Below are 13,778 nucleotides of genomic sequence, written 5' to 3' on the forward strand. Positions count from 1 at the left end.
ATAAGTGGAGAGCAGTTGCTGTCAGAGTAAACCAGGTGCTGCCATTCTGAGGATGCATTGGTGAGTACCAGCTCTGCTTCCTTTATTACATTAATGAAGATAAAGACAAGTGGCAGGCCAGTCCTGAAAGCCACTCTGTCTTCTCTACTTGTTCTAACCACAGTGCACGCTCTCTCTCTCAGCTTGTTCTTGCTTGGTGATTTTAAGAATGGTCCTACCATAGCAAGAGGCAGATGCCCAAAGCAGCAGATGTTGGAGGGAGCTGTGTGCACCATGCAGCCTTGTCTTTTACCTCCTAAGCTAAGCTCCTGCCCTCAGGTGCAGTGGAGGATGCTGTTCTGTCATTAGAGTTGGCATAAGATTTCAGCTGCCAGCCTGGGACTCAGCTAGACCGGTAAAGAAAAAGCGGTTTATATGCGTTGTATATGCAATACAACATTGTGCCACCAGATGGCGATGTAGAGTCCCGTTTTTCTCTACCCATTTTCCCTGTTTAAATTTACAGTGCTTTAAACTGAAGCACTTCTTTGATGTGTCTAGATCAGGCATAGGCAAACGCCGGCCCTCCAGATGTTTTGAGACTACAATTTCCATCATCCCTGACCACTGGTCCTGTTAGCTAGGGATGATAGGAGTTGTAGTTCCAAAACATCTGGAGGGCGGGAGTTTGCCTATGCCTGGTCTAGATCCAGCCCGGGTTAGTTTCAGTATATAGAACAGGAGGGAGGGGGCGCTCTCTCTTTTCTTTTGTCTTCATCAACAAAATGTCAATACCTACATTTAGTTATGTGTGTAGCTGCAGAGTCATTCAAGAAGCCTAGTGGCCTTGGAATGCTCAGTTTTACTGAACTGAAAGTCAAACAAGAAAGAGAATAAAATGGCAAAAAGATATATTTGTTTGTTTAGTAACAAACAGGGTAGCTAGCTTACAATCTAAAATATATACAGCAAAACACAGTAAGTAAATAAATAAAGCCAGCAATAAACAATGAATCAACAAGCTGACCAAAATTATTATTAAAAAAAACAACTTAAACCAGCAGCAACATAACACAAGGGGCAAGATTTGATGCAAGAGGGCAAGATTGAAAGGAACGGTTTATCACATCGCTTTCCTCCCACGTTTGAACAGCCCCCAAAAACAAACAAAAGAAAAATCCAAACACATAACACAGTTGAAGACCCCTATTTGGGTCTTCTGCTCTATGTTGTTCCTGTGACGGTTGTTAAGAACCTAAGAAGAGTTCTGCTGGGTCAGTCCAAGGCCTATCTAGTGCAAAATTCTTTTCTCACCTGTTGTGAGATTCCTTTGTAAAAAAAATAATGATTCTGTAAAGTAATCCTGGGCATGCTTTTTGGCCTCAACTTGGCAGGTGAGATTGTGGTCGTTGAACCTATAATTCACATCTGGGTGTTTTGACAGCTGTGTAGATCTGCATCACTTTAATATTTGGAAATTTTTATATGTTAGCCATGTTCCGCCTCCAAGAGTGGCTATATGAGTATAGCCACAAACTTGCATTAATCAGCACCTTTGACAGGCTTCGGCGTAGTGATTTACATTTGCCTGAGTGTATGCATCCTGAGAAATTAATTGGTTGCATGGATGTTGCAGTCTGTCTTGAGCATATTTTTTTTTAGGCACGCAGCTGTCTCTTTGATAGCATCTTGGTACTGTAAGTGCTAGTAAAAGTAACGGGTAATAACTGATGCCATTACCAGGCAGTTAATTTGTAAAAGGCTGTGAATTAACAGTTTTTGCTATTTATGTGGCACACTAATTTTTTCCCCCCGCGAAAGAAAATCTGCACTGATGAATAATTTAAATCCCAGTTTCCCTGCAAGTCTATAATCACGAGCCCTACGGAGGCTAGAGTACATTCTGCTCTGAGTATTGTGCAAAAGATTAGTAGTTCCTTGGTGGCATGGCTGCAGTAGCAATGTGAATTGCACTTTTAATTTGTCTTCCCATCTGACAGGGCATCTAATTATACTTTCTAAAACCTGTTCTAAATTATACTTTTTAAGTCCTTAGTTGAAGGATATTTACATAAAAAAAGGTAAAGATTAAATAAATTGTTTTAAGTCATATCAGCAAATCATTTAAATGAGATTGCCTTTTCTTCTGTGTTTGTAGCTGAACGCTTATTCTATTTCCAGCATGTTCAGTTCCAGTCAGTCAAACCCAGCAGCTAAAACACGTTCAGGCTCCTTTTGTTTTTGTTTTCGTTTTAACAGTGCACTTAGATAGGCTTTACGTTGTACAAGACAGATATGCAAACTCTCTAACTTGTTGATTATATCAGGGCTGAAAGGCATTTTATCCAGACAATATCCTGCAAAACCCAAACATTTTGTTTCCAGAATAGCACAAATTGACTTTTAATTAACAAAATTTATGTTATAAAAAAGAGCAAAACACACATTTTGAGGGAAATAATAATAATAATAATAATAATAATAATAATAATAATAATAATATTTGCTTTTTCTTCCTCTGGAAGTGTGTCTTCCCTGCTACATTTTGGTAAAGTATTATAGAATGTAATAGCGTTAATAGTGCACCATTACCATTCCATAAAATAATACACAGTACTCAATTTTCTCTCTATTATTGTGTATGTGGCTCGGAAAGAATTCATAAAATTTATTACAGAAAAGTAGATTGAGTCTTGGGGGCAGGGTGATCTTGCTGAATAATACTGCACTGCCAAAAAATGACAGAAGCAAGTAGCCGCCTTCCTTGTTGTTGAGAAAATGAAATTGTGTTGTTGTAGTAGCACAAACAGAGACTACTGCCTTAGGATGCATTTGTGATTCGAAAATTTTTTTTGCCTAATTAAAGGCAAGATAGAGATAATTGCCCGCAGGCTGCTATGTAGTGTTGATTAGTACGTATCCTGTGAACTGTGGCTTGTGGAGGGCGCTGGGGGTTGTTGTTTGGCCTCTGCTGCCCTCATCGGCTTTGGATCCATTCCAGTCCGGCTTCCGCACTGGTCATGGGACCGAGACAGCTCTGGTCGCCCTAACAGATGATCTTCGTAGACAGCTGGATCGAGGCGGGTCGGGGCTGCTGATTCTTCTAGATCTATCAGCAGCTTTCGACATGGTCGATCACGAACTTCTGGACCACCGCCTTGCCGACGTGGGGATCCAGGGCACAGTCCTTCAATGGCTGCGCTCGTTTCTCTCTGGTCGGGGACAGAGGGTGGCGCTTGGGGGGGAATTGTCATCGCGCCACTCCTTGGTGTGTGGAGTACCTCAGGGTGCGATACTCTCCCCGATGCTTTTCAACATCTTTATGCGCCCCCTCGCCCAGCTTGTCCGGAGTTTTGGGCTGGGTTGCCATCAGTATGCCGATGACACCCAACTCTATCTGTTGATGGATGGCCATCCTGACTCGGCCCCAGACACACTGACCAGATGTTTGGAAGCTGTGGCTGGATGGTTACGTGGGAGCCGGCTGAAGCTAAATCCTTCGAAGACAGAGGTCCTGTGGCTAGGGCGGGGCGATATGGGATTGGGGGGGCAACTCCCATCTCTTGCGGGGGCGCAATTAGTGCCAGCACCGTCTGTTAAGAGTTTGGGTGTAATCTTCGACGCCTCCCTTTCCATGGAGGCGCAGATTGCAGCTATAACAAAGGCGGCATTTTTCCATCTCCGCCAAGCTAAGCAGTTGGCTCCTTACCTCTCTCGCCCTGACCTGGCCACTGTGATCCATGCGACGGTCACCTCCAGATTGGATTATTGTAACTCGCTCTACGTGGGGCTGCCCTTGAGACTGACCCAGAAACTCCAGCGGGTGCAGAATGCCGCGGCGAGACTCCTTATGGGGTCTTCGCTGCGTGTGATGGCCTGGGATTCCGATTCGGAGGATGAAACAGAGGAATCCCGGCCTGCACAGGAGTCCCCGCCTCCAGGGCCGGCTGAACTGGGGCAAGGCCTAGATGCTGAAGAACCTGCACCTGTGGCAGTGCATCAGGAGCTGGCCCCAGGTGAAACCCTTCTGGCCCCAGAGAGGCTTGACGACTCAGTGGCCACAGGTGAGCCTCCTCCAGGGCCCAGTAACCCTTCGGCCTCTCCTGACCTGCAGAGGCTTAGGACAGAGAGGCGAAGGGAACTGGTTGCCCCCAGGAGGAGTGCTCGCCTTAAGGCCAGAGGAGGCGGGGCTCCTGGGGGCCGGGACCGCCCCTGGCCTTAGAAGAGGATAAAAGCCCAGTCAGCCCAGCCCCAGGTTGCGGGAGCAACGTCGTTGTTGGCTTCGGACCTTCCTGTGTTCCTGATCCCTGCTCGGCTTCCTGTTCCTGACTATCCGGTACTCCTGTTCCCTGCTCGGCCTCCTGTTCCCGACCATCCGGTGTTCCTGCTCCCTGCACAGCCTCTTGTTCCAGCGTTCCTGTTCCCCGCCCGGCTCTCTGCCTCGGACCTCGCCCCTCTTCGTGTGGACTCTGCTACACCCAAGGTACCTTACCCCCGGGACCAGCACAGTTTGCTCCCGCCACACCCGCACTCCCCCTTCGTAGGGGTGCGTTCGGGAAGAGCCAGAGGCCATGGCTGAACAGGCGGCTGCACTGGTGGCTTTGGCCCAGAAGAACCAGGCCTTGACTCACACCGTGCAGCAGCTCAGTGACGCGGTTGTGGCACTTCAGCAACGCTTGGAAGCCCTACCGGCTCCTGGGGCCGACGCCCCAGCTCCGGGCAAGTACCCAGTGGCTTTGCCTGAGAAGTTTGATGGAGCCCCGGCCAGCTTTCCCATGTTCCTGGCCCAGGCCAAGCTGTATATCCAGGGGCGAGCCCGGAACTTTCCTGACGACCGCACCAAGGTGCACTTTTTGATTAGTTTGTTAAAGGACCAGGCGGCCAAGTGGGCGTTGCCGCTACTCAGGCAGGACTCCCCATTGCTGGCAGACTATACGGGGTTTTGCAATCATTTGGAGGCCGCGTTCGGCAACCCCCAGAAAGGGAGTCAAGCCAACCGGGCGATTCGGCGTTTGAAACAGGGCAAGTCCACGGTGGCCGCATATACCACGGAGTTTCGGCTGTTGGCACAGGACTTGACCTGGAATGACTCGGCACTGCGGGACCAGTATCTCGAAGGGCTTTCGGACGAGGTACTGGACCAGTTGGCCACAATGGAACGCCCCACCACGCTGGACACCCTCATTCAACGGAGCCTACAAATAGACGACCGGTTGGAGGATCGTCGTCAGGCCCGGAGTCGCCGACACTTCCAGTTCACGGCACCAGCTTTTTCCGGCAGCCCCACAGTCACAACTGATTTAATGGAGGAGCCTATGCAGCTCGGGGCAGTGCGGCCACGCCTTTCCCCCACAGAGAAGGCGCGGCGTCGGGAGGGAAATCTCTGTCTTTACTGTGGCGGAAGTGGACACTTCGCTCGGTCCTGCCCTGAGAAACGCCAGCCGCAGGGAAACCGCCAACCCCAGTAGCTGATGGCCCTAGCTACCGGGGGTCCCAAACCGTACAGAATGGGCCCGCACCAATGGACTTGCAACATCTTATGGTTTCGGTACGTTTATACCCTCCAGGGGGGCCCTGGATCCTCACCCATGCTTTGGTAGATTCAGGGGCAACCCGCTCCTATATGGATGCTGCTTTTGCCACCCATCATCAGGTGCCACTTCGGAACAAGCCAGTACCGATCCAGGTGGAAGCGATTGACGGACGACTTCTGCGTTCAGGTGCTGTTACTCAGGAGACCCAGCCCCTGGTCCTGTGTCTCCAGCAGCACCGGGAGTTGCGAACTTTGGACATTGCTTCTATGCCCCGCTTCCCCCTGGTGCTCGGGATGGACTGGCTGGAAGCCCACAACGTTCAGATTGACTGGGTCAAACGGACCGTGCACTTCCCAGACCCATGTTCCCATGCTCAATCCGGAACGCTGGCGGCCGCGCCCTCAGAGGAGGCAGCACCCACGCTCCCAGCCGTGTACCAGGACTACCAGGACGTGTTCGAGGAACGGGGGGCAGACCAGCTGCCGCTGCATCGGCCTTTTGACTGCGGCATAGACCTCCAACCCGGAGCGCCTTTACCAGTGAGTCGCTTATATTCCCTAACAGAGCCAGAGCGCGAGGCTTTGCAGGACTTCTTGCGCAAGAACCTGGAGCGTGGGTTCATTAGGCCTTCCACCTCGCCTACCGCGGCACCAGTGCTTTTCGTTAAGAAGAAATGTGGGGAACTCCGCCCTTGCCATGATTACCGAGCCCTGAACAAAATTACCGTCCCAGACCGGTACCCCTTACCCCTTATCTCGGAGCTGCTGGAGCGGGTGCAAGGGGCACAGGTGTTCACCAAGCTGGACCTCCGAGGGGCCTACAACTTGATTCGGATCCGAGCCGGGGATGAGTGGAAGACAGCGTTTGGGACCCGGTACGGGCAGTTCGAATATTTGGTTATGCCTTTCGGTTTGTGCAACGCGCCTGCTGTGTTCCAACGCTACATCAACCACGTGTTTCAGGACTTGTTAGACAAGTACGTGGTGGTGTATTTGGATGACATACTGATTTACTCCCGTGACCCGGCTCACCATGAGGGACATGTCCGGACCGTGCTGCAGCGCTTGCGTGAGCACCGTTTGTACGCAAAGCTCAGCAAGTGCGAGTTCCATCAGCGGACTGTGGACTTCCTTGGTCACCGGCTCTCTCCAGATGGGGTGCAAATGGACCCGGGGAAGGTGACAGCGGTTCGAGAATGGGCGGCACCCCGGAACCGCAAGGACCTACAGCGTTTCCTGGGGTTTGCCAATTACTACCGGACCTTCATCGCTGATTATGCTCATCGCACCACCCCGTTGACCCGGCTACTGCGCCCAAAGACGCCGTTTTCCTGGGACAAGGAGGCAGAGGAGGCGTTTCAGGGGTTGAAGGCCTGTTTCCAGAGGGCACCAATCTTACAACATCCTAACCCCTCTCGACCTTTTGTGGTGGAGACCGACGCCTCCAGTACGGCTCTCGGTGCCGTCTTGTCTCAACAGATTGGGCCTGAAGCGCCACTCTTACCCTGTGCCTTCTATTCCCGCCAGCTCCTACCAGCGGAGCGTAACTATACTGTGTGGGAGCGGGAACTACTGGCCATCAAGGTAGCCTTTGAGGTCTGGCGCCACCATCTTGAGGGGGCACGACATCCGGTGGAGGTGAGAACCGACCACCGGAACCTGGAGTACCTCCAGACCACCCGCAAGCTGAACCAAAGACAGATCCGGTGGGCGTTGTTCTTTTCCCGGTTCCAGTTCCGGATCCGCTACATCCCTAGCTCTCAGAATCAGAAGGCGGATGCCCTGTCCCGGAAACCTGAAGACAACGCAGACACGGTACAGCAAGCAGAACCCACCACGATCCTACCTCCGGCTGCATTCCTGGCCACCCAGGAGGCGCAGCCACTGCAGGTTCGGGTGAGGGAACAGCAGCGGGTCGATGCTTGGGCCCAGGATCGGCTCCGGGAGCTGGCTGAAGGGTCCAGCCCACAGATCCGGGGCTGGTCCTGCATCAGGGCCTTCTGCTGCATCACGGTCGTCTGTACATCCCGCCAGGGCCACTACGGCTGGAGGTTCTCCGGATGGCCCATGATGCCCCAGCAGCGGGGCACTTTGGACGGTATCGGACCACCCATCTGGTCAGTCGTGAGTTTTGGTGGCCCCGCCTGAAGGCTGACGTGGCTTGCTACGTTGCTGGTTGTGATGTCTGCCGGCGCGCCAAGGGACCTACCGGGCGACCCCCCGGCCTACTTCAGCCATTGCCAGTTCCACCGCGCCCTTGGCACACGGTTTCATTGGACTTTATAGTGGACTTACCCTCGTCTCGTGGCTGTACCTGCCTTCTGGTTTTCTCCGACCATTTCACCAAGATGGTGCACTGCGCTCCCTGTCCATCTGTACCCACAGCCAAGGAAACGGCTCAGCTGTACCTTCAGCATGTCTTCCGCTTGCATGGCCTACCTGAGCGCGTGGTGTCCGACCGGGGCGTTCAGTTCACATCCTGGTTCTGGCGAGCATTACACCAGACCCTCGGGACAGAGGTCTGCCTCTCGTCAGCCTACCACCCACAGACCGATGGCCAGACGGAACGGGCGAACGCGGTGCTGGAGCAGTACCTCCGGTGTTACTGCAGCTACCAGCAGGATGACTGGGTCGACCACCTGGCATTGGCAGAGTTCGCCTATAACAACGCGGTGAATGCGTCCACCCAGCAGACCCCGTTCCAGGCCAGTTATGGTTATCATCCACGGCTGTTTCCAGAGGTGCTGCCGGCGTCCGCGGTCCCGGCGGTGACGGAGTGGCTTCAAGAGCTCCAGTCCCAGCAACAGCTTTTGATGGAGCAACTGCACCAGGCCAAGGAAGCGTACAAAGCCCAGGCCGACCGCCACCGCCAGGTGGGGCCGGAACTTCGCGTCGGTGACCTGGTTTGGCTCTCCACTCGCCACCTCCACCCCTCTCGACCTTCGCGGAAGTTGGACGCCCGCTTCACCGGCCCGTTCCCTATCGTAGACCAAGTCTCCCCTGTGGCATTTCGTCTCCAGTTACCCGCAACCCTGAAGGTTCACCCGGTCTTCCACAGGTCCCTTTTGAGTCCGGTGGCCCCACCCGACGAGTTCCACCCGAACCGTCCCCGACCGCAGCCAGTGTTGGTTCGGGGAGAGCCTGAGTACGAGGTGGAACGCATCCTGGACTCCCGATACCGCAGGGGAAAGCTGCAGTATCTCATTGACTGGAAGGGGTACGGACCGGAGGACCGTTCCTGGGAACCAGCGGCCAACGTCCACGCACCTGCCTGCCTCCGAGAGTTCCATGCGACGTACCCCGGCAAGCCGGGTCCGGACCCTCGGTTGAGGGGGGGCCTGGGAGGGGGGATGGTGTGATGGCCTGGGATTCCGATTCGGAGGACGAAACAGAGGAATCCCGGCCTGCACAGGAGTCCCCGCCTCCAGGGCCGGCTGAACTGGGGCAAGGCCTAGATGCTGAAGAACCTGCACCTGTGGCAGTGCATCAGGAGCTGGCCCCAGGTGAAACCCTTCTGGCCCCAGAGAGGCTTGACGACTCAGTGGCCACAGGTGAGCCTCCTCCAGGGCCCAGTAACCCTTCGGCCTCTCCTGACCTGCAGAGGCTTAGGACAGAGAGGCGAAGGGAACTGGTTGCCCCCAGGAGGAGTGCTCGCCTTAAGGCCAGAGGAGGCGGGGCTCCTGGGGGCCGGGACCGCCCCTGGCCTTAGAAGAGGATAAAAGCCCAGTCAGCCCAGCCCCAGGTTGCGGGAGCAACGTCGTTGTTGGCTTCGGACCTTCCTGTGTTCCTGATCCCTGCTCGGCTTCCTGTTCCTGACTATCCGGTACTCCTGTTCCCTGCTCGGCCTCCTGTTCCCGACCATCCGGTGTTCCTGCTCCCTGCACAGCCTCTTGTTCCAGCGTTCCTGTTCCCCGCCCGGCTCTCTGCCTCGGACCTCGCCCCTCTTCGTGTGGACTCTGCTACACCCAAGGTACCTTACCCCCGGGACCAGCACACTGCGAGATCACATTCATCCGGTGCTACACCAGCTGCACTGGCTCCCGGTGGAGTACAGGATCAGATTTAAGGTGCTGGTTTTAACCTTTAAAGCCCTATACGGCCTAGGACCCTCGTACCTACGGGACCGCCTCTCCTGGTATGCCCCACAGAGAAACTTACGGTCTTCAAATAAAAACATCTTGAAGGTCCCAGGCCACAGAGAAGTTAGGCTGGCCTCAACTAGAGCCAGGGCTTTTTCGGCTGTGGCTCCGATCTGGTGGAACACTCTGTCTCAAGAGACCAGGGCCCTGCGGGACTTGACATCTTTCCGCAGGGCCTGCAAGACAGAGTTGTTCCGCCAGGCCTTTGGCCAGGGCACAGCCTGACTCCCTCCCTCGGCAATCTTCGCGGAGCTCTGGCCCAATGGTTGCCAGTGGCCTGAATTAATTAATTTTACAATGAATGATTTTAGAGTGTTGTTTATGTTATACTTTTATACTGTTTTATTGTTGTTAGCCGCCCTGAGCCCGGCTTCGGCTGGGGAGGGCGGGATATAAATAAAATTTATTATTATTATTATTATTATTATTATAGGGAGAGCTATACTTCTCTAGGAAGAGGAAGGAACTGTAAACCCACTTTGAGGGGTACAGCTTGGGGGTGGGAAAGGGGTGTCGTTGCAACTCCCGGCATTGCCCAGGATTGGGGGGGGGGGCCATGAATATTTGAAATGGTACAATATTGTGGGAGTGAGGCCCTTCCGCATCTCTGAGGTGTGTATCTAGACCCTCCCAAGTATCTCTTATTTTCCAGGGACAGTCCCAGATTTACAGAAGGCATCCCAGTTCCTGATCGGATCCTGCAATGTCCCGCTTTTCCTTAGGACGTCCCTATTTTCATCAGAGAAATGCTGGTGGGTATGGAGTTAATGCAACCGCCAGGCAAGAAGATAAGTAACCATACAACCTTTAGAAGACATCTGAAGGCAGCCCTGTATAGGGAAGTTTTTTTTTTTAAAAAATATGTTTTTATATATACTGGAAGCAGCCCAGAATGACTGGGGCAACCCAGTAAGATGGGCGGGGTACAAATAATAAAATTATTATTATTATTATTATTATTATTATTATTATTATTATTATTATTCACCTGCCAACCTAGCAGTTCGAAAGCACGCCAGAAAGTGCAAGTAGATAAATAGGTACCGCTCCAGCGGGAAGGCAAATGGTGTTTCCGTGCACTGCTCTGGTTTTGGTGTTCTGTCGCGCCTGAAGCGGCTTAGTCATGCTGGCCACATGACCCAGAAAAACTGTCTGTGGACAAACGCCAGCTCCCTTGACCTGTAAAGCGAAATGAGCACAGCAACCCCAGAGTTGTCTGCAACTGGACTTAACTGTCAGGGGTCCTTTACCTTATTAGTATTAGTATTGTGTTGAAGTAGAACTGTCCCTCATATAAATATGGAACACTCCCCCACCCTGTGCTGGCTCCAAAATCCTGAGAGGGGTGGGGTGGCGGCAGGGGTGACTTAGGCAGAGCACCTTTGTGGGTCTGAGACATGCAGCTGAGAGATGGAAACTGAAAATTATTATGTCTGATCTGATCAAAGTGGAAATGCTAGCACTTTTAGGGGAGTGGGCCCTCTGCTTGCCTTGGGTCTGTAGCAAATGGCCAACCTTGCTACCCTCTGGCACTATATCCCTGCATTCTTTGTGTCATCCAGGGACAAAATGGTCCATAGCACTTATAAAGCTTAGCTACTTAGTTTGGATTGAAGTTTTATGTGTGCGTGCCTCATCCACCACCACCATGTGCAAGGTGTTTTGCACTGGGAATTAAGTGAAACTCTACAACTGTTGCACTGAAGATTTTTTAAAATAACAACAACAACAACAACATGCTCGATGAACTTTTGATGCGGAGTGCATCATGCTGAAGACGCGTCTGATTAGTTTCAGATGAATGCATGATCACTTTCATGTTGGGAAAAATTGTTCATCTGAGTTGACTCCTCACATGCACTCACATCCATGGGCATGGCTCTTAGTCCTTGACAATTGCTTCTGACACGCAGGGCGGGTAGTCACATGCTCAGTACTAGGAATGGAGGAGTAATCTGGGGAGTTGGAATTCCAGAGTGGACTCACCTGATCCTCACCTCCCTGTGTAGATGGATTAGATCAGGGGTCAGCAAGGTTTACCTCACCTGGGCTGGTTCACTGCAGCGGAGATCCTTCCGTCAGCCGGAGCGCACGTGCTCATGAGCACGTGCAGCCGCGATTTCCGGCATCTGTGTCTGCGCAGATACGATTTCCGGCGTCTGCGCAGATGCAATTTCCAGCGTCTGAGCATGCGCAGACACCACTTCCGGCACCGCGGAAGCGAGTCCCCGTGCTGTGCTGCGCTAAGTGGGCGGCTCGGTTCGGGGGCAGCTCGTGGGCTGGTTAAACGACCCCCGTGGGCTGCTTGTGGCCCACGGGCCTTAGGTTGCTGACCCCTGGATTAGATGTAGATCAGCTTTGAAATCTTCAATCTTCCATCATGACAGATTTCCAGGTGCGCCAACAGTCTTCCCCTGGCATAACCGGAGAGTTGTGCTGGGGCGTTGTGCATATCTAGCATGGAAGTGTTGTATTGTGCGTTGTGCCAACGTAGTGGAGTTTCATATCCTATGGCTTCTCAACTAGCATAGATTGGACCCTTAACTTTATAACAGGCAGGTGACTAAGTTTCTTAGTTCTTAGATAATACTGATATTTTGAATTATTACTATTATTTAATTGAACTTCCTGTTGGTGGTTATATCCGATAAACATGCAGTTCTTTTGAACACTAAGAACATTTATAGGGATGGCATATTGGAAGTACTGCTTAAAAAAACAAAAACAACAAAAACCCCTATACTTGGATTTTCTTGGCACACTTTTCTTGAGCAACTATTTGTGGGTGATAGCTTTCAAACTGTGCCTCCCCACCCCTGCAATGGTATTAAAAATTAAACACAACTCTCTTGGTGTATAAAATTTTGCTCAGCCTTGATTGATCTCTTAAATCTGCATGCTTGCTTTGAGCATTGCTGGTCCATTTTTTATTCATCAAAGTGTAACACAATTTGTAAAAATAGGAGAAATTTCCATACAATTTAGCAGGCTTCCTTTGAAAAGAAAATGGCTATAATTTTTGACAGTGGTTAGAGGTGATCTTTCGAAAGCTTAACATGCTTTGGATAAAAGAGATCTGTTACTCTAAGAACTATACAGCTATATAACCACTCTGTGAAACGTTTCACACGGAAGCAAACCTTGGTTTGTCTCTCACTCAGTGTATACGGTGGTGCCCCGCAAGACGAATGCCTCGCAAGACGAAAAACCCGCTAGACGAAAGGGTTTTCCATTTTTCGATGCGCTTCGCAAGACGAATTTCCCTATGGGCTTGCTTCGCAAAACGAAAAAGTCTTGCGAGTCTTGCTATTTTTTTCGCTCCCCCCCCTTTTCTAAGCCGCTAAGCCGCTAATAGCCTTTTAGCCGCTAAGCCGCTAAGCCTTTAATAGCCGCTAAACCGCTAATAGCGCTAAGCCGCTAAGCCGCTAATAGGGTTGCTTCGCAAGACGAAAAAACCGCTAGACGAAGAGACTCGCGGAACGGATTAATTTCGTCTTGCGAGGCACCACTGTATTTAACAAGGAGCCTCAGTCAATCCTCCCTCTGCTGCCCTGACCACATAATGTGCAGTGTGGAAACTTGCATTGATGAGGAGACCTATGCAATATATGTGTTAGCAACAAATGTTTGTCTTGTTCATAAATTTATAATTGAAAATTCATATTTCAAAGTTCTTAAATGGATGTATATAAAAAATATAAAGGATGAAGTGGCTTTATGGAAGTTCCTTATGCATAAAGTATGCTGTCAGGGTTCAGCTCTGCTCAGATCCTGAAGCGGAGGTCTCCTCAGATGAAGAGCAGGAGAAGCAGGACCCTCCCACAAATGTCCAAACTGCCAAGGAGTCTGAGAACACCTCAGATCTGGACATCCATGCCCCAGAACTAGAAGGTTCCTCACCAGCAGCCTGGGTTCCATTATATTCCCATTGGACCACAGGAACAGAGGAGCTGGCAAACAAGGAAGACACTTAAGAGCTGCCACTGAAGTGCCTGGCTAGCTGCGTTTGAGATACTCCCAAGGGGTGGGAAGTACATGGAAACTCATGCTTGAATCAGTGCCTGACCTGGGGGAAATGGACAGATGCAATTCTACCCCCCCCCCCCAAAAAAAACCAACCCAAAAAA

General features: G+C 51.5%; 1 protein-coding gene across 4 annotated transcripts in view; it reads left to right on the plus strand.

The window, feature by feature from the left end:
• Nucleotides 1-13,778, plus strand: part of TAFA2 (TAFA chemokine like family member 2) — a 151,455-nt gene that overhangs the window by 79,503 nt on the left and 58,174 nt on the right. Inside the window, exon 1 of one of the 4 annotated variants that reach the window (XM_083463869.1) lies at nucleotides 41-60. The exons of the other annotated variants lie outside the window; for them this stretch is intronic. Within the exon in view, the coding sequence (XP_083319995.1) occupies nucleotides 53-60 (8 nt within the window). The 5' untranslated portion in view covers nucleotides 41-52. Of the gene's footprint in view, nucleotides 1-40; nucleotides 61-13,778 lie in introns of those variants that run through there. 4 annotated transcript variants of the gene reach the window in all.

Source organism: Podarcis liolepis (assembly GCF_965112155.1).
Source record: "Podarcis liolepis genome assembly, chromosome: 10".
Classification (NCBI taxonomy): domain Eukaryota; kingdom Metazoa; phylum Chordata; class Lepidosauria; order Squamata; family Lacertidae; genus Podarcis; species Podarcis liolepis.